The 21,321-nt window shown below is 42.6% G+C and overlaps 3 protein-coding genes across 4 annotated transcripts in view; 1 reads left to right on the forward strand and 2 right to left on the reverse strand.

The window, feature by feature from the left end:
• Window positions 1-1,765: 1,765 nt before the first annotated feature.
• LOC149352848 (uncharacterized) lies at window positions 1,766-15,821 on the reverse strand. 2 transcript variants are annotated; one of them, XM_089582053.1, is made up of 11 exons: window positions 14,727-15,821; window positions 11,563-11,751; window positions 10,708-10,908; window positions 10,172-10,230; window positions 9,946-10,018; window positions 8,779-8,843; window positions 8,233-8,296; window positions 7,538-7,761; window positions 6,314-6,473; window positions 5,403-5,532; window positions 1,766-4,404 (listed from the first exon to the last, which is right to left on the reverse strand). In XM_089582053.1, the coding sequence occupies exons 1-11, from the start codon at window positions 14,746-14,748 to the stop codon at window positions 4,278-4,280; spliced, it is 1,314 nt and encodes a 437-aa protein (XP_089438179.1). In that variant the 5' UTR covers window positions 14,749-15,821; the 3' UTR covers window positions 1,766-4,277. The 2 variants fall into 2 exon arrangements, with proteins under 2 accessions (XP_089438179.1, XP_089438180.1); XM_089582054.1 differs by lacking the exon at window positions 11,563-11,751.
• LOC149352849 (uncharacterized) lies at window positions 11,688-14,733 on the reverse strand. Its single transcript, XM_089582052.1, has one exon. The coding sequence runs from the start codon at window positions 14,404-14,406 to the stop codon at window positions 12,583-12,585; it is 1,824 nt and encodes a 607-aa protein (XP_089438178.1). The 5' UTR covers window positions 14,407-14,733; the 3' UTR covers window positions 11,688-12,582.
• A 1,143-nt stretch (window positions 15,822-16,964) lies between the features above and the next one.
• Window positions 16,965-21,321, forward strand: part of LOC149352850 (putative phosphorylase b kinase regulatory subunit alpha) — a 64,459-nt gene continuing 60,102 nt past the window's right edge. Inside the window, exons 1-5 of the mRNA XM_089582056.1 lie at window positions 16,965-17,285; window positions 17,841-17,999; window positions 18,513-18,729; window positions 20,772-20,854; window positions 20,924-21,004. Coding sequence (XP_089438182.1) covers window positions 17,208-17,285; window positions 17,841-17,999; window positions 18,513-18,729; window positions 20,772-20,854; window positions 20,924-21,004 — 618 coding nt within the window. The 5' untranslated portion in view covers window positions 16,965-17,207. The remainder of the gene's footprint in view (window positions 17,286-17,840; window positions 18,000-18,512; window positions 18,730-20,771; window positions 20,855-20,923; window positions 21,005-21,321) is intronic.

The raw sequence follows: 21,321 nt of genomic DNA on the forward strand, positions 1-21,321 counted from the left end.
AACCTGTTGTTATCCTTTCAGATTCAAAATCTGTCCTTCAAAGGTTAGAGCGTGGAATCCTTACTAGCTGATGCTTTGTGTCTTAGCTCTCTACGCTTGTTGCATAATCTGAGCAGCAGAGGCTTCTCTATACGCTTCCAATGGGTGCCCTCGCATACAGGTATCATAGGCAACGATATGGCGGACAGCCTCGCCCATAGAGCGCTGTCTGGGAACCCTTCGACAAAAGTCCCTCAAGATTACAAGAGACTCTTCAGACAGACATTGTTGAGTCACTCCACTTCTTTGTGGGGCTCACCCAACAAGCAATGTGTGACCAATTGGGTCTCCAAAGATCCCAAGCAACTTTACTGTACCGCATACGCACGGGCTCTGCAGGTACGCCTGCGGGGATGTATATAAGACGGGCCTGGAGTCGTCTCCGTCATGTTCAATGTGTGGTGTGTGCAGGGATACAAGACATTACTATAATGTGGAAAGGTGCGTGTTATTATTCTGTTCTCTCAAGAAGGCAGGACTCCCTCACAGCTCCCTTCAGAACAATGTTTTCCCGCGCGGGAACCATTTCTGTAGAAAGGAGGCTTCACGTCTTCTTTTAAAGTACTTATTGGACACGGACCTAGTCTCCACGTGGTGACAGCAAGAGTGACAGTTATTTATTTTTGTGACTTCGATGCCAGATTATGTGATTTAGTTATTGTAGGTGTCGCTACGGTGGAACAATTGCCGGCAGAAACCGCAAGGCTAACCCTACCTTTTGCTTACAGCATCTCAACTACTCTTTAAGGAAAGGATAGATTTGTTCATAAGAAATGTTTATGAAACAGCTTAAGGCGCTTTAAAGGGGCTGAAGATGAAAGTTAAGTGAATACGCGGGTAAGCCACGCATGGAAGTTGCGACAAGAGGAAGAAATGAAGTTGTACCAACCCAGTGACAACACTGACGTCCTGTGGACATCCGTGCGATGTCACAACAGGAGATGCGGATATCCCCAGCAGATCCCAAAATCATCTGGGGACATCCCTTACACATCACTTTGGCCACCTTTTCTGTATCCCACGGAGGTCCACAAAATATCCTTGGGGATATACAGGGGACTCGGCAGGGTTGTTGTGGCTATGGTTCATTTTGCTCTTTAACAGGCATTTCAAAGCACTAAAACAGCCCGGGTCCGTGTAAAAATGAACACGCCCATGCAACATGACATTTGCAGCGAAGCTTTCTGCTACCTGAAGTGTTTAGGGCCTATAATAATAGCAACAAAATTGTCACATTAAACTTTTCACGCCGCCGCGGTGGCTCAGCGCTATGGTGCTCGGCTGCTGACCCAAAGACGCGGGTTCGATCCCGGCCGCGGCGGCTAGAATTTCTTTGGAGGAGAAATTCTAGAGGCCCGTGTACTGTGCGATGTCAGTGCACGTTAAAGAACCCCAGGTGGTCGAAATTTTCGGAGCCCTCCACTACGGCGTCTCTCATAGCCTTAGTCGCTTTGGGACGTTAAACCCAACAAACCATAAACATTAAACTTTTCATGTGACATGAGTTCCACCACAATCAAAACTGAGACAAAAACACGAGAATGTGCCGTGCTTCCATCTCAGTCTTTGTCACCTGCATTAGACCCTGCGTGACTTTAAACCGGCTAGCCCAACTTACTTTGTTTTGTCAGCATTTAGACACAGTATGCTTGAAGGGATGCACTGGAAGCCCATGGGAGGTGTCCAATAAATATTCAGCTGTATGTACCGACATAAACTGCACAGAGTAGCTCCAACATCAAGAAATTTATTTCACTGAATACAGCGATACAAAAATGAGTACCTCCTCAGTTAATGCACCAAAAAGAACATTTTTAGAAAGAAACCGTACACAAACTATCAGGCACAAAACGAGTTACAGAAAACTACTGAACACTGCTGCTGTTAAAATGAAGACAACACGCAAACTGCAACCCATCAAAACTTGTTACCAGTATGTTCAATGTGCAGAAGTGGAACATTCCACAGATTTCCTAAAACTTTTCATAGCAGTTTAGTGTTTTACAGTTTACGCTCTACACATTCAGAGAATTATGTTAAATGTTATCAATACAGAAAGAAAATTAACTAAACTCAACTGCATGGTCGAGCTGACAAACAGTAGCCTTTGGCTGAATGCTAAAAATCTGTGAAATGTTAACCGTACAGAAGCAGAACAAAGTATTTGGAAAATCTTGTTTGTACCTTACACCTACTAGAAATTGCATAATATGTGCATGTTATAGCCTAGACACCAGAAGTCACAGAAAAATAAAGAGTAAGGAAATATCAACTTGAAAAAGCTTGTACCACGTTCAGCATACACAAACCTTGCTTGTGCCTTGCAGTCTAGAAATCACATAATACGCCCACATTATACGCTATACAGGCTAGAGATCACAGAAATATACACTAAGGAAATTCAAACTGCAAGAGCTTGCAGCATGTTCAAAATACAGAAGTGGAACAAAGTTTATGCAAACCTTCCTTAAGCCTTGCAGACAACAAATCGCATTATATGCACACATTATAATAGAGACTAGAGTTCACAAAAAAAATATGCACTGCAAGGAAATTTTAACTGAATGCTAGAAAAGCTTGTAGCATGTTCTGCCTACAGAAGTGAAACATATTTGCAAACCTTGCTTATGCGTTGCAGACTAGAACACATAATAGTATGCACACGTTATAATACATAGACTAGGGATCACAAAAAATACACACCGTAAGGAAATTTCGACTGAATGCTATAAAAGCTTGTAGCATATTCAGCATACAGACTTGGAACAGTTTTTTGCAAACAATGCTTGTGCTTTGCGGACTAGAAATGACATAATATGTGCACTTCATAACCTAACGAGAATACTGCACTCAACCTACCATGAATGGAACAATGATGATGAAGACAGAGCATGTGTCACTGGCATGGAGCTCTGGCAAATCCACCAGGCACAGCAAGAAAGTGCCCTAAAAGAGTACTGAGAGCACATCTGATGTGTTATCACGGAAGCAAGCCCACAGATAGCATGCCTGCTCCGACTACAAAGACCTTCAAAGAAAAATTATCATTCATAAAGTCCCTATTATGAAATTTTCACAAAGCATTTTGATGTGCAGACTCCAAATACGTCATTTAATTTCATGTAAAAGTTCCTGTGCACTTGACTAAACTGCTATGCAAGTTCTTATCAAATTTTGCAAGAAATTTTGCAGCAGGAAACTTGCTCAAATGCAGGCTATTTGTTTTTCTTGACATCAGGGATTGAAATAAGGGTACAATTATCATCCTGCTTATCTATCACAAAAATCCTAAAATTCAAGTGCTGAAGGCAGGATGATGATGTCACCTTAACTGCTTTCCGTGCTGTCAAGAAAAATAAATGACAAGCATTTCAGCAAGTTCCTTACAGCAATATTTCTTGAAAACGCTCGACAAAAACCAGCACAACATATTACAGAAGTGCACAAGCACATTTTTCATGAGATTAACTGGCATATTTAGGACAGACACACAAAATTACGTTTCCTGAAGACTTCAGAACTGAAACTTCGTCAATAATTTTTGGTTGAAGGCTACCCTCCTCTTAAGGGGGGATGAGGGTCTTGAAAACTTTTTTTTTATTTGTTAACATATCTTTCTGAAACTTAGCACCTGGGTGTATCATTGATTGCTGATTTCGAATATGCATTTAGATTTCAAATATCTCAGCTGGAAGGAAATATATGGCAAAATAAAATATCCCAATTAGGTCATTTCTTAGGGGCCTTTTTAGTAATTTATGAGTTAAATAAACATTTTTAAAAAATAAGCAGACATTTGGAAAGGCCCAAAGCACATCCTAAAGCTAACAGAATGTCTACAAACTAATTTTGTTGATCATAAATAAACAACAAAGTTGGAAAGAAAAAATGACGTGGCGGTAATTAGCCCAAACTTCGCCTAATTGCTCATATATCATGTTTAAAGGAAAAAATAAAGCTTTAGCATGTGCTTTGAGCCTTTGCAAATGTTTACTTATTCTTAAAAAATCATTCTTTAACTGATAAATTACTATAAAGGCCCGTAAGAAATTGCCTAATTTGAATGTTATTTTGCAATAAATTTCCTTCCAGGTGAGATATTTGAAATCTAAATGCATATTTGAAATCAACATTCTATGATACACCTGCGTGCTAAGTTTCAACAAGTTATGTCGAAAAATAAAAAGCAAGTTTTCAAGACCCTCATCCCCCTTAAGCAAATACGACAAACTTAAGTGCTACACGTCAGACTCATCACCAGGGCTGTCATCAGAAGCAGGGGCTGCTGCCATAATTCTCGAGGCTGCCACCACAGTTTCAGAGGCTGCCGGCTCAGCAGACAGCGCCGATGTCTGTAGTTTCGTCCTGCAGTTGAATATTAGCTTTGTAACTGAGAGCCAAAAAAAAAAAACAGCTGCTGCAGTAAGGTTTTTATGAACACCGGGACAAGGCCACTTAATTTTGCATTCCGGTATGATACCTGACCTGAGTGCGCAATGTGAAAATCTGACATGACACCCGACCACTGCATTAATGCTGTTATATTTTAAATGGGATTAATACGCCTGTCACATGGGCACTGCAAAGGCCTTAGAGAATCGGGGCCCTTCTGTTCAAAGGCACACGGTGCGCGTCTATGCAGCATGCGTAATGTGCCATCGCCTCAAAGGGTCTTAGAAGCAAAGATGGCCATCCGAGACCTTTGAAGCCAGCAGCATTCAAGAAGCTGCGATTGCAGCACCACCATGCATAGAAAACTCACCGCAAAGAGAAAACCTAAGCAGTTAAATAACTTTGAAACATATCAGATGTAAAAAAAGTGCCTGAATCTAGTTTTTGGATACGTCTCATGTTATGCTAAGATCTCAAGACAGTAAAAATGCAGCAGCAACACCGAGTAAATGGTGGCCAGAGCGATAAACAAAACCTGCTGCTGCTGACGAGAGAAGCTATCACTATTTTTTATGAAGGAAATATCATGAAATAAATTTCTAATTTCTAAGCTCAAAGAATGAATAAAATGCTCCACTCCAGCTTTAAAGCTATACTTCTGCCGCTTTATCCAACTGCAAGTAGGAGCACAAGTCCAGGTGTTCAACATTTTGAGGTGAATGATTACTTGCAGCATCACTGCTCCTTTGGTGAAACGAGAAACTTTGGCTGGAAAGGCCTTAAAGACTAACGTGTGACGGGGGTATAAACATGCTTGCTTTTACTTGAAACCACCATCTTAAGGCCACTTGGCAGCCCCCATGAAAATACTGGTGCCGCCATTCTTTCCTTAATTATTACGCTCCTTTAATTGTTTTTAATGAACATAAAACTACTATCAGTGCATGCAGAGACAAAAATGATGCTCTTGCCTGTCATTTACTGTATTCTTGCTTGCCTTCCTTTCCATGCGCTCTTTTGCGTGCCGAAGCCACGATTTGATAACCTGCTCAATTTGAGCTAGAGTGCCGTCTCGAAGCAAAGAACTGGTAGTCAAAACATCTGCAAAAAAAATGAAATTCTTGTGCAACTACAACAGACATAATTTTTAACAAGATGTCAGATGAATTCTTACCAAACCAACAAAAAAAAAAGTTTACCATAAAAACTACAGGACAAAAAGAAGAGGTTCACAGAAAAGCAAGAAAAATAAGGCACTCAGTCACTTTAAAGCCAAGCTTGACTCAATTATTCATATAAGTAAAGTTGTTTAACTTCACACACAACAGACTGCAGTTATCACCTATGTGACAGGTATCAGAAATGCAAAAATGATGCAAAAATGTGTTACCACCATGTTTTGTAGCAGTGGCATGTGCTGCACTAAAAATTCAAAACATCCATCCTTGTTATTTTTTTTAAATCACACTGTCCTTGTCCTTTTTTCTCTTATAATGTGCTGTACTTTCAAAACAATTGTATATCTTCTTTTTTGTGCTATGCTATGTGGTAAAGCAGTCTTGTGGTGGTCATGTGCCATGCTGGACAGCACCCATTAACAGGCAGTATAAAAAGCAGAAAGAAAAATCACGTGTTCCCTTCCAGCAGCCCTACAAATTGGTTAGAAACTATACATAAAGCGAAGCATTGCCACTGTTTGCTTTGAGCACGTAACTATTAGTTTGTGATACACTATAGCCATCAAAAAAGCTAGAAACCAAGGCCCATAGACTGATACAGAGCAGCTTGCCTAACGGCTTTACTGCCCATGCTATACAGTGTTCACTACATCGTGCATACGTCGATTTTTCCATCTATGAATAAATAAAAGAAAGAGTCATACCAAACATTACTTGACAACAGGCTGTTCTTTTGAAATGCAGTTTTCCTTTGCCCCCTTGCCAACTGAAGTGGCTGGCCGTTTCATCCGACAACATGTCTTTTAGTATGCGTCTAGTTGCATCGCCAAGACTTGTACCACCATACTTCTTCCAACGCATTTTCTGTAAACAGGACGAATGTAAAAGTCTGACTGCAGGTAACTTGCTAGACTAGTAAGGAACACTGCAGATAAAGCAACAAAGGCAAAATAAAGCTACCTGCATGGCTACCTAGGTCACATAAAAAGCTTGCTAAAAATCAAATCGTGCATGCTCAGAGAGACACAGCTATTGCACTTCAACAGTGGTAAGAACCTGGGCCTCGAGATCACGTTTGACATCAAAACACACCGAACATTCCTAGTGCCAAGCTTTATAGGCATGCTTATCATGCCTTGCACTTGTGCCCATATAACACCACACATCACCATAAGATAGCCTCTTTAGTTATCTGCAGCACAAAAAACTTTTAATGAAGAAGGCTGACATGACACAAGTGCTTACTTAACATGATTTGTATGGATACACAGCAGGCATTACATTGGCCAACAGTTAAACATGGTACAAAACAAACACCACATCAATTCCGAGCAGTAGGAGCAGGTGTAAGGTCATTTGTTTTGTTGTTGACGACTTCCACCGGTGGATAGATGAGCAGTTTGTTTCCTGCTGCCATTTATATCACACTATTTCCAAGGTATTTTGCTGTTTTGAATTTACAGTTTTCTTGAGTAGTGCTTCTTGATATAAGAGCAATATTTCCAAACAAATCTTGAAAGGCAGACCCTTGTGTTATCCCATTATTCTCCTGACAAATATTTTCTGCCTTATACATTCTCACGCATTAAAAATGCACCCAAATTGCAATTTTAGTTGAATCTTTATAAATTGGAGAAGGTTGCAAAACCAAATAGCTTCGCTTTATAAGCAGCATCCCGAAGAAGTGCATGTGTGGCTGATTAAAAAGAAGGAAAACAATGTACACCATTTGATGCTCAAGCTATACTGCATCGATGCGCAAGCTGTAAGGCCTCTACAGATAACAGGGTGTTTTCATTGCGCCCACCAGAGATTGCAAAAGAAGTGATTTTTCTCAAGCATGCCCAAAAGCGCACACTTCGGCAAGCAAATGCCAAATTGTCATCGCAGTACCACAATATGTTCCAAGAAATAAAACAAAAAATTACCAGTAGCTTTTTCATGGATGCTGAGGTGGACAATTTTTTGTCGAACTCCAAGAATTCTTCGAATCCATGTGGCACCTCAATGCAGTCATCTTCACCATCATCATCATCTAGAAAAGTAGTTTTTGCTTTCACCCACGAAGTCAAATAGTTCAGCTGAGATGAGTGCTCCAGCTGTCTCATGCGGATGGAGTGCAGCAGCTTCAGCACTTCAGGGTGAGGTGGATCTGAATAGATGTGATGCATACACAAAACAGGTGTTGAAGTGCAGCATTTTCGTAATTTACAAAACACTGCAGTGAATTTCAAGATAATTGACAAGCTGAAATCCATGCGAGCACTTGGGCTTGACAACTGTTGCATTTACATTATGTTATGAACACATTTCAAATTTGCATTTCAAAAAATTCAAATCTCGAATGAAGATTTTACAGCAGCAATCGCTCCACGGTAAGGCCATAACAATAATTTCCTTTGTTCCTTCACTTATTAGCAATCACAAACCCTTGAGAGAAAAAGTTTCAATTCAGCATGCATGCTGATATGAGCTTGGGGCACTATATATCCAGTGAAAGAACTGTAGGAAAGTTCACAACTATACAGTACTCGGTCCAGAGGTATACACACGCTTAATAACTGATCAGATGAGGACTACTATAACTGCCTTAGAATCTATGGCCAATTTACAGATTACTCACCGTGATCATGTCCAGGTGCTCGAACTGTATGGCTCATTTCTGTGTGATTTGACTGTCTGCTGAACTGTAGAAAGAAATAAGTACACAATTTACTCGATGCAAAATGACCAGTGTGCCCAGCAGGTACAATGGCTAGCAGTTAAATTTTGTATGAACAATTAGGCTAAAATAAAAATATAACATGCAAATATGTTATCTAACAGAAACATACTCTTGCACCCTGGTTGCACTTTTTCTTAGTAACCAACTAAACAGGTAACCTTTTTATAAAATATCAGTCACAAGCTACTGAAAAAAATTCATTTGGTGAAAAATGCAAGACAAATAGTAGTTCAAAGCTGCAGTTTTTTACCTTATCATAAATGCGCATGAAAACATATGTCATAATATTTTCAGTCATATTTTGCAGTTTTTTCTTCTACAAAACATGACCACACAACTAACCCTCCTAAGGTAAATAATTTCACCTTCAATCTTCATCACAATATAATACATCTGTTTGTACATGTTACAATGAGAAGAATTTTTTTAAGAAGCAGCACAAACCGAGCTGTCTTGGCCGTCGTACAATTTTTCTGGACAGGTGCCACTGCTACCACGGGGCTTGCTTCCTGTGAATAGTGGCATGCATTTCCTCTTTAAAAAATACTTACGAGGGGGTACCCAAAAGAAACCGGACTTATTTTTGTTTGAACTTATTTCTTCACATTTTAAGCACAGACCTTCAATCTCCATCAAAGTATTCCCCACTTGCAATGATACGCTTGTCGAATCTTTCATTCCATTTTTCAAAACATTGTTTAAATTCATCTTTTGTGATGCTTGACAGTGCCGCCGTCGTTTTTTTCTTCACGTCAGCAACATCAGCGAAACGCTTTCCATCCACCTATTTTTTCATTGTAGGAAACAAAGAAAGTAGCATGGGGCAAGGTTGGGAGAGTATGAGGGTTGAAGAATAGGGGTCATGCAATTTTTGGTCCAAAATTATCGTAGAGACAGGGCTGTGTGAGCAGGGGCATTGCCATGATGGAAAAACCAGTCACCCGACCGCCACAAATCTGGCCGCTTCCACCGCACACTGTTGCCCAATCTTTTCAAAACATCCAAGTAGAAAGCCTGGCTAACTGTCTGACCCTGCGGAATAAATTCTCAATGGACGACTCCTCTCACGGCGAAAAAACAAATCACCATTATTTTGAGGTTTGGTTTCACCTGACGAGCTTTCTTGGGGCGAGGTGAATTTGAAGTTTTCCATTGGCATGATTGTTGCTTTGATTCAGGATTCGATTCAGGAACACTTGAGTTGTCCCCATAGCATCGTCCTTGTACGTCTTTCTTAATATTTCAAGAGTTTCCATTCAACTTTTTTCGAGTAAAAATTAGAATTTCACCGGCGCATGCTGTTCACGAAAATCAGCCATTGCAAAAACGACGTTCACACAAAACAGTCGTCACTCTAAAGCTCTGCCTAAACTAGTCTGACCTCCTTCAACGACGGAACTCGGCTTACTGACTCTGGAATGTTCGTTCTATGCGGTCCTAGTGGCAAAACGCGGTACCACAGAAGCTTTGCCGACCAAAAAATTTAGTCCGGTTTCTTTTGGGTACCCCCTCGTATTTCGCATACAGCTCACGCAGAACATTGTCAGAGAGTTTGGTAACCAAAGAAACTGTCAAAGGCAGGCTTCAGTTGGCAAGCAAAATTTCTATTACCTTTAGCACTGAATGAGTCGTAGGTCCGCTGCACCTTTGTCGCTTTCTTATATTGTATTGGTGGCTGTTTTCCCTGCAAAGATGCCATTCTAGTTAGTTACTTCATATTAGTCACAACTATCTGTGAATATGCACTGACGTTCCTTCAAGCCGTGCCGACATAGCACAGGGCTGCTAGTTGGCAGGCGATAAAATGAGATGATATTGAGCAATGAACTAAAAGTACCCTCATGACTTGTGAACACTGGTCGCCAACCCCTGGAATTGCCAAGTCGTCTTCAGAACCTGGAAAACACAGTGTAGCAATCTCATAACAGTCCATTAATTCCAAGTAATACTGCTATTAAAATTTGTAATATACCAAGTGGACACATGACAGTGGAGAATAGTTATTAGCCTGCATTAATTAAAGGGTGACTACTCAATTTTGGGTAGTTGCCTAGCTAGCATTTTACAGATTGATAAATTTTTGTCAATAGAATTGCAGTACAAAAACTTATTTCCTATTTGAAAAATTATGAGAAACCTTCTCCAAAATACTACCTACTACACTGCGGTCAATAGGCAAACTTACTAAAGGATCTCAAATTTAGTTAAGGGGCCCAGGCGTCATACACACCACGAGTTATAGAGCGAAATTCTGGCAAACTGTTTCATCTCAGAAGAATGCTCTTTACAAAGATTAGGCTAAATACAGTGCTTGTCATGAAGTGCTTAATAATCAAATAGTGCCACAAATGCACACTAGCTGCACATGATTACCATTCAGGAGTCTGGCAGTGCTGGGAGGCGTAGGTGGTGGACGAATGCTGCGTGCATACGGCTGGGATGGTTCGTCAGAGTCAGAGCTGCTACAAATGAAATGGCTCCGTTTTCTTCTCCTCCTTGGTTCGTCTACCTCAGTCTCAAGAGATGATGTCATCTCTGCTCTGGAAAGCTTGGTTCTTGCTTCATGATAGTTTTCTAGAAAGATGACACTTACTATAAAAGTATTCTAAGTGTGTTAAAGAACATTGGTTAATGCCACAAAGTAAACTTTACAAAAGCATAATTTAAAAGACTGCTTACTAATACTATATGTTGCAGAGCTAGCTGGTGCTTCATTATTCAGCACAAGTTATAATTAAGAGAAGCACACAGACAGACATGACAGAATGTGTGTCTGTGTGCTTGTCTGAAAAAAGTAGTGCTGAATCATTTTTCTCTAAGGAATTGCTCATATAAAATCACAATGAGGCACACACAATAAAATCTCAATGCACAGCTAATTTGGGCAACAAAGCATGCCCAGAGGCCTACAGTACGCCCTTTCAGAGCCCCTTAAAACAAGTGTCAGTTTGCACTCGCTTCGTCTGGATGTATTCTCTTTGTGACATCATCTTTCATTAAATACAATTAAAAAGACACCAAATTTCCAAAATAATGAAACATTTGTACTTCATTCCTGCACATGCAAAATAAGATTCAAGATTTCAGCGATGAAATCTGCAACCAACCTGTAATAATTTTGAAAAATACAGCCATCTCTGATGAAAGGGAATATGAGAAATTACTTTCTGAGCAAGCGGTTGCAACGTGCAACAAAACTTTGGAACATCCAAAATGTGCACAGCTTACCAAATGAGCCAAGGACCGCACAACGTGTCGAGATCCAGCCAGGCCTTGGCTCAGCTCCGTTTTTCACAAGCTCTGCGATGTTTTTCACTTTCGGCGGCCAGAGGCACATGCCATGCTTTAGCCACGCTGATCTCACCACAGCAACCGCATCTCCCTCATCAGGAAATTTGACAACAGCAAATGGTTTTGCTACAATGTAAAAAAAGAAAAGTTTAAGCGTTGGTACCTCACGAGCATAGCTCCAAGAAATCGTAAAGCTTGGCCTTCAACAGCTAACTGCTCCGATAACTGATGGTGCAGTGGCTACTGTGCTCGGCTGCTAACCCGAAAGACATAGGTTTGATCCCAGCCACCGCAGTCGCATTTCGATGGAGATGAAATGTTAGACGCCTGTGTACTGTCCAAGCCAGCGCATATTTTAGAACCCCAGGTGGTTGAAATTTACCTTACCAGAGCCCTCCACAACAGCTTTCACATAGTTTCTTCAGGATGCTGGACCCCATAAAACGAACCCTATAACCATTTTCAATTGATAATCCTGTGGCAATGTCACTCCTTGGTAAGCAAAATGATAATTTCGCACGATACTTAAGTAATGAGAATTTGACAGAAGGCCACGAGCTGAATGTCTGCATGTCAGGGTGCACTGCTGTATTTTCCAAATGGTACAGAAAAATCAGTGCCATGTAAAAATTAAATTCAACCAAAGCACTTCCTTACATGAGGCAAATTTATTGCAATCTCAAAAATCAGCTTCCACCAGTCATGTTCACTTGACTTGTCAGTCTGGTGGTGTGAGAGATCTCAAAAAAGAAATAGGTTACTACTACATGAACCAGTCAATTTAATTTTCTCTTTCATTATTCTTGCTTTGCACCTGAAGGTGACACAGCGAACAGCCCCACTGACAGTGCTAACACAACTGTGTGCCATGATTCCCTGAGAAGTTTTTAGAACCAACTGGAATATGCAGAGCAAGACGAAACAAGAATTCACAATGACTGAACAGCCAGAAATCTCTTAATGAAGATGCAGAAGTGGGAAAATGGCAAAACCAGAACCAAATGGAAACTTCACACACTTGTATAAGACTTCAGAAGCTGGCCACACATTGAGAGAAGAGGGGTGTGACACCAACAATACATTTAGGAGAGACGACCTGCAGGGATATTCATACAAATCACACACAACAGAAAATTTGCAGCCAACAAGAAGAATTTCCTTGGACCGATGCTCCTCAATTATGTTGAGAACATCAACTATTGAGCCATCTGATAAGGCACATGTGTTGTTTGGGCATGCGACAGTCAGGGTGTAACCTGCTTTTGCAATAAGCTTTCGGTACTGCTGACCCTCAAAGCCTTGCGGTAAAGGGCCATCACTGTGGCAGTAAAACAACTGCTGCTTTGGCTGACGCCTTCTAGGTTCAAAGCTGAACAAAACCCTTTCTTCATTAATCCTCCTGCACAGTTGCTCAAGTGCTTTTCCAGGCCTCCGGTGCAGTCTCTTCAGCTTCTGCATGAAATTCTCAAATGGGAAGGCACTCCACCCATCCAGATGCCCCAAATTTCTCACATCCTCAGCCAGGTGCATCAGTCCATGAACATTGTGAGACACAAAATGGACACCGAACAAGTCTTTAAAAGTGGTGATAAAGTGCTCAAGCAATCGCTCGGCATAGTCAACAAGCTCTACACACAAACATGGCGAAGCCAAAATTGTTACTGCACAATGCAGAACCATGAAGTTTGCACACAAGTCATCCCGTAGCAAACCACGAAAAATTACAGGCCCAGTGTACAACAAAATGAGGCGAAATTCTGTAGCCTTCCATCGCTCTACCTCACTTAATGGCCGTGGTCGACGGTTAAATTCACATGGAATGTAAGCTACCAAGCTTTGAATTCTCTCCGAGATGCTGTCTTTCACTGGAGTTGCCTGTCGGCAAGACAGTGGTCCTTGAAACCACAGCCTTAGCAGTTTGTGTACCACACCTATGCACACTAAATGCATGTAATCCAATGGAACTTGTTTTACAAGATCAAGTGGCAGGTCTTCAAGTGCAGTTCTCCCAATGTGGTGTTCTTCATCAGTTTGGTTCCTGAAGCTTTCATTTGTTCTACGGGCAGCATTTAGCTCCGGAAAACATAACCTGCCGTTGACATAGCATCCTTCTGCTGTGCACTTAGTACAGCTGCTGTAACCGCTGTGTCCTTTGACGGAGAGCACAAATGCACGGGCAGGTGCATCGCAAACCAAAGCCAAGATACGTACATGCACAATTTTTCCTCCCAAGTACACACCGCCTTCAAGCACTGAATTCAGCTCATCGACAAACTCTCTCAGGAAGTCACTACTGTCAGCAGGCTTCGAGTAACCAAAGTAGACACCTATGGGGAACGGCACACTGTTTTCAATGTTTTTGACCTGACAAAGTATTGGCCAGAACTGGGCCTTGGTGCTCTTTGTGAGCGGTAAACCATCAACATTGACAACTAGGTCAAGCAACTGAGGGATTTCATGTGTTGCACTGAAAAGGTGCTTCAGGCCAGCAACAAGGCTGAAGTGGTAGTACTGCCCAGTCCCCATACTAACTATACCGTCTACCGTTCTTGGTGTCCCGAGAAGAGAAGCTGCACACATCGGAAGGCTGGACACATCGACGGGCGCCTTGCGAAAGAGTTTAAGGAGGTCCGTGACGCACCGGTGCGAGAGGTTATATTTGACTGCCCACTCTCTCAATCCTCCCTTAAAATCCGTGGTGCGACAGTCTTCGGAACTTTCGCAGCTCACAGTTGCCACAGCACCGCGCCTTAGTTGGCGACCATGCACCAACATTCGCATGTCGGGCTCGCGATAGTCATCGCTCTCAACCGAACCACACGCCGGGGACGAAGCATAGTCTGGTAGGGCAGAGTTGTCTGGTAGAGTATGACACGGCCTCGCCTCATCATCTGACGGCTCCGCAACAGTTTCAGAGACTGAGATTTGGTCTGTTTCTAATGATGCTGGGCATGGTTCACGGGACGCGGTAGCCGCTGCAATACTTCCCGAAACTGCCTCTTTTAACCGGCGCCGAAAAGTCCGCTTCGAGAGAGCAACGCCATACCCTGCGTATTAGCAAGGAACGTCAGCGCTTATAATAGCAAAGAAAGCACGCTTACCTGAAGGCACACTCCTGTCCATGATTGCTGAGAACACGGACAAAGAAGTCCGAAATTGGCGGGAACAAACAACGCAACGGCGCAAAAGTCCCAACGGCGGCAACAGCGCATAACAGACTGCATGGAAAGGGCGCGAAAGGCGAAAAAACAAAGGCACTATGGACCCTGGCAATGGACAAGCCGTGGCCGTGGCAGTGCAAGCAGCACAAAAAGTGAGAGGGCGCTACTAGCAGGTTAACTTTAGCGAGCTACTACAGCCAACGGCTACACGTCCATGGCACATGTGAAACAAATTTGCTCACATTTAAGTAGTGCATAGGCAAGTAACTACCTTTTTGTACAATTTTCAAGAATCTGAATTAGATTTTAACATTGCGATGCGCATAACGTGACGTACTTGGCTCGAACACGGCGTAGTTTGAAGCAAAAGCAGAAGCCTTGCCGAGCCAAAATGTGGCGGCTGGCCGTGGGCACCGTACCGTTATAGTACCGTGGGTCTGGCGCTGTGCTTGCACTCAAATGGGTACCAAACAGTTGTTGCAATCACGAAATTGTGCAGCATATTAATGTTCTGCTGCCTTCAGCTAATGTTGTCACGGTAGAGCGATGCGGTACTCACGTTGAGTGCTTCGCAGTCGACACTGGAACGATATTTTGTTAATGCAGCCGTGCCCAGCGCGATACATACGTAGTTGATGCGCGCGGAGCCACGATATTTTATGAAACTGGATGCGACGCTAAAAGCTAGCGCATAATCCTGCCGAATAAATTGCAGTGTGAACCAGTGTTTTGTATCGCACAAACTACTGCGGCGATTTTTGCAGGTGGCTGCAAAGTATGTCTACTTGGTAGAATGAAGGGGTCTATTTAAAAGCGCACAAATTTGAAGGCCGTTGGTATGTATACCAAGCAGCTTAATTGTGCAATAAATGTTTGTTTAAAATATGCTCTAGATATATGTCCAAATGCTGTGTCCAGCGGACGTCATCTGCGGGACATTTAAAGCGAGGACATCCGACGTATATCCCAAGGAGGTACGACCAGGGACTAGGATATTCGGTCCTGATTCGGATATCCCTGGGATATGGTGTTTCACTGGGAAGCTGCTTTTTCATTATGCAGGGAAGGCTGGCTTTTGAAATCTAGAACTTTTACTTTTACTACTACTACTTTTACTCCAGAACGTGCTCTAAAAGTAAAAGTAGTATTAGTAAAATTAGTAGTAGTAAAAATAGTATTCACGGTACCTAAAAAGCTTTAGAGTGCGAGAAAAAGAGCCGCCCTACCCGAACGCGGAAACCTCAGTGCAGAATTAAGCACAGAAGTGCCTACGTGCCTGCAGGAAGGGAGTGGTATAAAAAATTCCACTTTCATGTGGTCGTCACTACATTGGGCAAACGGGTAGGTGTTTGAATGTGAGCCTCCTAGAGCACAACAATAAAGTTGGAAACACCACAGACGGCCATCTGGCGGCCCATTGCAAAAACTGTGACGCAGTACCACCCTGCCATCCCCTGTTCGATGCGACAGTCATTTTGTGTCGGCACCATAACGACTTGACTGGAGAAATCTAGGAAGCGTGTGAGATAGCACGGGCAGGAGATCAATGCGTCAGCAGACCGTCTGCAGCATTATCGAAGAAAGAGCTCGATTTCGTGGCATATGACGGCATATGTGGCATTTTGTTATGTTTCTTCTTCTTCTATCTGCTGTATCAGTAGTGTATATATGCTCCTGATCTGCAATAAATCCGCTTTGTTGACAGTTAGCGCTTGTCCCGTCTCGACTTTGTCCTGCGTTTTTCCCGTGATATGATTACTGTGTTACAATGAATTCTGATAGTCCCTGAGCCCATAGGGAAAGGAGGAAAGTGGCACGATGGTGCAACTCTGCCTTTACAACGCCACTCTCCGTGCTATGGCGGCTTTTCTTCTCACCTGATTTGCCGCACCGAGTCTACGATAAAATAAATAAGCAAAGTCTGGTTAGCCCTCATTGAAGGGGTCCTGCAGTTTCACGAAGCATCCTCCTCATCAGGGTCTGGAAGAAGCGTTCGGCAGATTTTTTTGTACCCCAGCAAATTTCTCGGGTGGCGGCCGTCATTGCAGTTCCTTATTTATATTGGCACGCCGCAGAGCGCGCAGATTCAGCACGGTCAGCGCAGGCGCGCGCTCTAGTGCGCGCGCACGCGCCACGTACGTCACAGGTCGCTAGCGCATTGGAAATAATTTAGATGTGGGTGGTGCCATCTGTGCGTAAGCAAGAGGACTACTGCAGGAGGTTTTGGTTTTTGGTTTGTCCCCGGTTGTCCGTGTCCTTCATTTATTTTCGGGGGTCATAGTATTCGTGGTAGCTGCGAACGTGCAGTAACAAACAGACGTAATGTTGCCGTTATGCGAAGGGCACATGCTACTTGTTGGCATCTCCCTGTTGTAGGGGCCTAAGCGTAATTGTTTCGTGTCATCCCTAACCTGCGGGAAAATGAGAAGTCGCAGAAATTCTGGCGTGCGCCTCGATTACTACCAACGTCTGGTGTGCCGTACCATACTTGACCACCAGGTAGGCAAAATACGCGCTTACTGATTTCTGCTATCATCTGAAGAATGAATGAACTGCGTTGCCAGAAGCGATAGTTGCGTTTGCGCGGCAGCGCTCACGTATGCGGCATATTATGCAATGTTAGTGTTTGTGTGAGCAGCGCGCGTCGCGTGTGTTTAGCTTCCTGAAATGCGTGATGGTTACGTACGTTTCATTAATACAGGTGCTTTTACCTCGCGATTCTTGTTAGCTTCTTTTCTGCTGGCTCGGCTGCTGACCCGAAAGACGCGGGTTCGATCCCGGCCGCGGCGGTTGAATTTCTGTGGAGGAGAAATTCTAGAGGCCCGTGTACTGTGGGATGTCAGTGCATGTTTTTAAAGAATCCCAGGTGGTCGAAATTTCCGGAGCCCTCCACTACGGCGTCTCTCATAGCCTTAGTTGCTTTGGGACGTTAAACCCCATTAACCAAACCAAACCATCTTTTCTGCTGATGTAGACGGGTTACGACTAATTGTTTTGCGGGCGCACTGTGGAGTAAAAAAAAAATGCGTTCGGTGTATTTTCTGTGTTTCTCAGGATCCTGTTACAGGACTTATCGCAAGTCACAAGCAGGATGACCATGCCTGGGTTAGAGACAACGTCTACTCGATTCTTTCTGTTTGGGCTTTGTCAATGGCCTACAGAAAAAATGCAGATTTGGATGAAGACAGGGCGAAAACGTACGAACTTGAACAGGTATGTTAACGCTATGTGATAGTTACATTTTCTGTGAAATGAAATTAGTTTCAGGCCACTTGGCTTTTTAATTAAAACGTCGGTATTTTTAAGATGGCATTTAAAATTTGTTCCATTCTTTTTTTTTTTTCTCTCTCTCTCATGCGCGGTCGTAGCTTAGATTAAATTGTGCTATACATAGTGTTATACGTAGTGCCTGACGTGAATCATGTTTTGCGCTGTTTTAGTTGAGGTGTTGAATTTCAGCATGATCTCAGATTATCCAGAATTTGGAGAGGAATTTTGGGTCACTGCAGCTTCTGCTAATCTGTTGAAGCCACGGTGTTATTCATTAAGATTTCAGCCAGCCAGATATAAGTCAATTGTGTTGTTTTAGCTATGTAATAATTAGCCATTAATCTACTAAGCCATTTGGTAGTGGCTTTTACATTCCTGCCAACACACCCATGATTGGCTCGTGATTGTGTTGACATGAAAGAGATTTCCCTCACCCTCTTTTTCTTATAATTCCAGGGTTGTATCAAGATGATGCGGGGGCTGCTGTTGGCCATGATGCGACAGAAAGATAAAGTAGAGAAGTTCAAACAGACACAAAACCCAGCCGACTCTCTGCATGCCAAGTACAGTTCACAGACCACAGCCACGGTAGTGGGTGACCGGGAATGGGGGCACCTCCAGTTGGATGCCACCTCACTCTACTTGCTCATCCTGGCTCAAATGACTGCCTCCGGTGTGTCTATTCTTTATTGTCCTTATAGACTAGCTCTCTGCTGTGTGCTAAAGTGCCACTACAATTTTCGAAATTAACATTTGTTCACTATGCAGTTGCTATCACCGACAAGCAGCAAAAAACACACTGATTGCAGCAGATGCTCACACCTTTATTTTGTAGAACCTTGGAATGAGAAATGCATCATTGATATCCTAACGTACATTGTGGAGTACAGTAGAACAGTGACAGACATATAACCTCATCATTAGTGTAAAAGACAGGATACAAGAAAAGAGGCTGACAGCACAAGCACTGACTTGCAACAGTGTTGTTGGAGGCCAGCACACTTGTTTTGTTTGCCTCTCTTCTTGCTATGTCTCCCCAGCAAACCAAAAACCTCTCAGAGACGTCTAGACGTCTCTGAGAGGTTTTTGGTTTGCTGGGTCTTTATTCTATGCTGTTTGACAATGAAGCCATACCAACTTGCTCAGTTTGTGGTCCTGATATAAGTCTTGAGTGACACATGGCAGCACCAATTATGATATCATAATAGCTGTGCATTTGCTATAAGGTGGTTGCCTGAGTGGCTGGCTGGTGTGTAAAAATTGTGCAAAATATGGATTTATAGTTGGTGTAATTATCTGTCGGTGTATTTACATGAGGTGTCTTTGCTGTCAAATGTTCCAGCCAAATGTGCAGAAAGAAAAGGGGCCTTGCTATGCATATGGTATACTTTGCTCTAGCACTTTTCATGTTTGGTGTGAACTTTTAAGGGAAAAATCATTTTTTAAAGCAGCTGAAGTGCCTTTTTTTTCTGCTTATGTTGCTAATTATTTCATTTCTCTCTGCTGACTTTGATGTCAGTGCAAAGTCGAGCTGCAGAAGAGAAAGAAGTAAAGGAAAAGAGCTACCTTTCTCTGGGGTCTATGAGCAGTAAAAATTTGCATTAGTTGCCCAGGTCACAGTTTAGAGCCGTTAGAGCTTTTGGTGCACCTTGTATGCTGTTTGACAGATGCTTTTATGTTATACGGCTCAAGCATTTCATGAATGGCAGTGCAATGTACTTCAGTGGTCCAGTACAGTAGTAGGGCTCGCATTGGTTGAATCACGCAAAAGTGGAAGGTTCAACAGGCTGTTTCTAAGACCATACATGCTCAGATGTCATGTTGTTTGTTTGTGGTCTCCATGTGCTGGGCTTTCTTTTCTAGTTTAGCTTTATGTAATTCCTTCACTCTTAACCCCCTGAGCTCGTTATACTTTCCTGATGTCAGCCTAGGAGTGCTTATTTGTTATTCTAGTAAAGTTTGCCAACTGCAGGGACAGGCATTGCACCAAAGAACCGTTGATGTTTCTTTAATCATTCAGAACAAGCAACCATTATGTGCAAAGCACATAGTTATGATTGTCTTGTTGAGTTACTGTTGCTCTTTATATCTTGGGGATACAAAGAAATGACTTCCTTTTTGCCAGTATTTGCTTTTTGGCAGTATTGCAAATCACGTGACATCAGGAAGGCCTTCTGATGTCATTGACTGATGTGCATTGCCTGCAAGAAACGATGCACCTAATCATTTGGACCCTGAGCTTCTCTCACTGCCAGAGGCCAAAACGAGGGCAGTGAAGGTATAAGGCCCCCGCATCGGCTTACATCTCCTAGACAGCTTGCATAGTTCTGTTCCAGTGGGGTTTGGGATGAGAATGAAAAGGAGGATGCACTTTTGTAAGCCGTGACCCAAGCCATTCACTCAGAATTCCATGTACAGTGTGAATTTTCTGCTGTGTTTTAGAAATAGTCCACTTGGCAGCTAATTACATACTGGTGCATGTGTTTGTATTGGATTGGCTGGTAAGCTGCATGCGTGGCACTTTTAAATTCTGTGTATGACAGTGGGATGAGTGTACATGTCATCGCTAGTAGAATTTTGATGAACATAAATGATTCTTCTGACTTGCCAAAGGCATTTGAAGGAATGACTTGCATAATGGAATGTGCTCTTTCCTGTCATTTATGTTTTTTATGTGCTACATTACGTTGACAACACCATTTAATCTTCTTTCAGGTCTTCAAATAGTATTCAACTTAGATGAGGTCACCTTTATTCAGAACCTGGTCTTTTACATAGAGGCCACATATTGCATCCCGGTATGTTATGAATATATATTGTGAGCTCATTTTGATTGTTTTAACTTGCACTCGGTATTTCTGTTTCAGGACTATGGGATTTGGGAGCGCGGTGACAAAACAAACCATGGGTTGCCAGAGCTGAACTCAAGCTCTATTGGAATGGCCAAAGTATGCAGTTTGCTACCTCTCAGAGGCCGTCTGGCCAGTGGCATGGCATCTATCGATTCTCATAATGTTGTGGTTAATCTCCTTGTACTGATATCGTGACATCCCAGGGGGTGGCAGTTGAAAGGAGATTAACCACGGCTCAGTCAGATTAACCGCGAGGATTGAAGTGAATCATTTGTTGTGTGTGCTTTCATTTCTGGTTGGCTTTGGTTATGGTTGCTCTATCATTAGTGCAGACAAGGATTTCACTGGATACATGCTTAATGTCTGTTATTGAAGGGGGCCTTGAAACATCTTCTGAGGAGAGTACATAAACT

Source organism: Amblyomma mixtum, chromosome 3 (assembly GCF_055824585.1).
Source record: "Amblyomma mixtum isolate Tamu chromosome 3, ASM5582458v1, whole genome shotgun sequence".
Classification (NCBI taxonomy): Eukaryota; Metazoa; Arthropoda; class Arachnida; order Ixodida; family Ixodidae; genus Amblyomma; species Amblyomma mixtum.